The sequence below is a fragment of the Habropoda laboriosa genome, unplaced genomic scaffold (assembly GCF_001263275.1).
Source record: "Habropoda laboriosa isolate 0110345459 unplaced genomic scaffold, ASM126327v1 scaffold65, whole genome shotgun sequence".
In the NCBI taxonomy this organism is placed as follows: Eukaryota; Metazoa; Arthropoda; class Insecta; order Hymenoptera; family Apidae; genus Habropoda; species Habropoda laboriosa.
This window is the reverse complement of record NW_017100254.1, coordinates 3,926,280-3,928,149: the sequence shown is the minus strand read 5'-3', so window position 1 is coordinate 3,928,149 and position 1,870 is coordinate 3,926,280. Positions and strand designations below refer to the sequence as shown.

Below are 1,870 nucleotides of genomic sequence, written 5' to 3'. Positions count from 1 at the left end.
TATATGTTATTTGAACAAAGTATACAATGTATGTTTCAGTGAAGTGTATTTTAAAGATTTTGATACTACAAAAGCATATTCAGTGAGAGATATTAAAGCTGATAAAATAGGAAAATTAGTTACAGTGCGAGGTATAGTAACAAGAAGCAGTGATGTAATGCCACTACTTGTTGTTGCTACATATACTTGTGATCAATGTGGTGCTGAAACATTCCAACCAGTAAGTGATTTATAATGATTGAATGTACAGGGTAGAATAAAAATTTACTAAAATAAACATTTGTAGGTTCAATCGCTTAAATACATACCACTGCGACAATGTCCTAGCGACGATTGTCGTATAAACAAATCTGGTGGTGTATTAGATATGCAAACAAGAGGATCAAAATTTGTTAAATTTCAAGAATTGAAAATACAAGAACATGTAGGTTTTATATGTGTACAAGATTTACATATTAATGAAGACATTATAATAATTAAATTACTAATTAATATAATTATTTCAGAGTGACCAAGTTCCCGTAGGTCATATTCCAAGAACATTAACAATATATTGCAGAGGTGAAACAACAAGAAAGTGTTCACCTGGAGATCATGTACTTATTACGGGTATTTTTTTACCTATCGTAAAATCTGGTTTTACCGCTCGACTGGGTGCAGCTCTTCTAAGCGAAACATACATAGATGCACATGTATGAAGTTGATCATTTTAATAACGTTATAATGTATTTTTAATATTCATTATAATTAAACATATGTATTTACGATTTAGAAAATTACTTGTCTGACTAATTCTCAAAGTGTCGATGATAGTAATACTGAATTAACAGAGGAAGAAATGTCTTTATTAATGGAGGATGATTTTTATGGAAAATTGGCTCATTCCATAGCTCCAGAAATTTATGGGCTTGAAGATGTTAAAAAAGCACTATTGCTATTATTGGTTGGTGGAACAGACAAGCGTAAAGACGATATTAAAATCAGAGGTATATTTTTTATAAAGACACACAGAAATGTAACATTTGACATGCATTATTTTGTTCCGTTTTACTTTATTTTGTTTATGTTTTGCAGGTAACATCAATATTTGCTTAATGGGTGATCCAGGAGTTGCTAAATCTCAGTTACTTTCATTTATAACGAGATTAGCTCCTCGATCTCAATACACAACTGGTAGAGGATCATCCGGAGTAGGTTTAACTGCTTCGGTTATGAAAGATGCTTTAACTGGTCAAATGATGCTCGAAGGAGGAGCACTGGTACTAGCCGATGAAGGTGTTTGTTGCATCGATGAATTCGATAAGATGGCAGATGAAGATCGATCCGCAATTCATGAGGTGATGGAACAACAAACTATATCGATTGCCAAAGCAGGAATTACAACGCGTTTAAACGCAAGGGTTTCGATATTAGCCGCGGCAAATCCTGCCTATGGTAGATACAATCCAAAGAGAACAATCGAACAAAATGTTCAATTACCTGCTGCTTTATTATCGCGATTTGATTTATTATGGTTAATTCAAGATCGAGCAGATCGTAGTAACGATTTAAAGTTAGTATATGTTGAAATATATGTTAAAATATGTGTATATTATAGAATGATTGAATGAGTATATTTTTGTTTAGGTTGGCACAACACATAACTTATGTTCATCAGTATTGTATACAACCACCAATGGAATCGCAAGCTTTGGATATGAATTTAATTCGAAAATATATTAGTTTATGTAAAACGAAACAACCTGTTATTCCAGAAGAATTGACCCAATACATAGTTGGTAAGTGGTTTAAGAAAGTTTTCTGAGGTTAAATTCGTCTTTTGTATGAATTGTTATTGCACAATCGTCACTTTCAGACTCTTACGTGGAAA

The 1,870-nt window shown here is 32.5% G+C and overlaps 2 protein-coding genes across 2 annotated transcripts in view; one reads left to right on the top strand and one right to left on the bottom strand.

The window, feature by feature from the left end:
* The window catches only part of LOC108572375 (bystin), a 5,132-nt gene extending 3,326 nt beyond the window's left edge, over positions 1–1,806 (bottom strand). The window contains exon 1 of the mRNA XM_017934608.1: positions 1,743–1,806. The gene's annotated coding sequence lies outside the window, so the exon portion shown is untranslated. The remainder of the gene's footprint in view (positions 1–1,742) is intronic.
* Positions 1–1,870, top strand: part of LOC108572374 (DNA replication licensing factor Mcm7) — a 2,996-nt gene that overhangs the window by 729 nt on the left and 397 nt on the right. Inside the window, 7 exon segments of the mRNA XM_017934607.1 lie at positions 40–220; positions 287–424; positions 507–692; positions 773–986; positions 1,075–1,552; positions 1,627–1,782; positions 1,856–1,870. The exon segment at positions 1,856–1,870 is cut by the window's right edge and continues 397 nt beyond it. Coding sequence (XP_017790096.1) covers positions 40–220; positions 287–424; positions 507–692; positions 773–986; positions 1,075–1,552; positions 1,627–1,782; positions 1,856–1,870 — 1,368 coding nt within the window.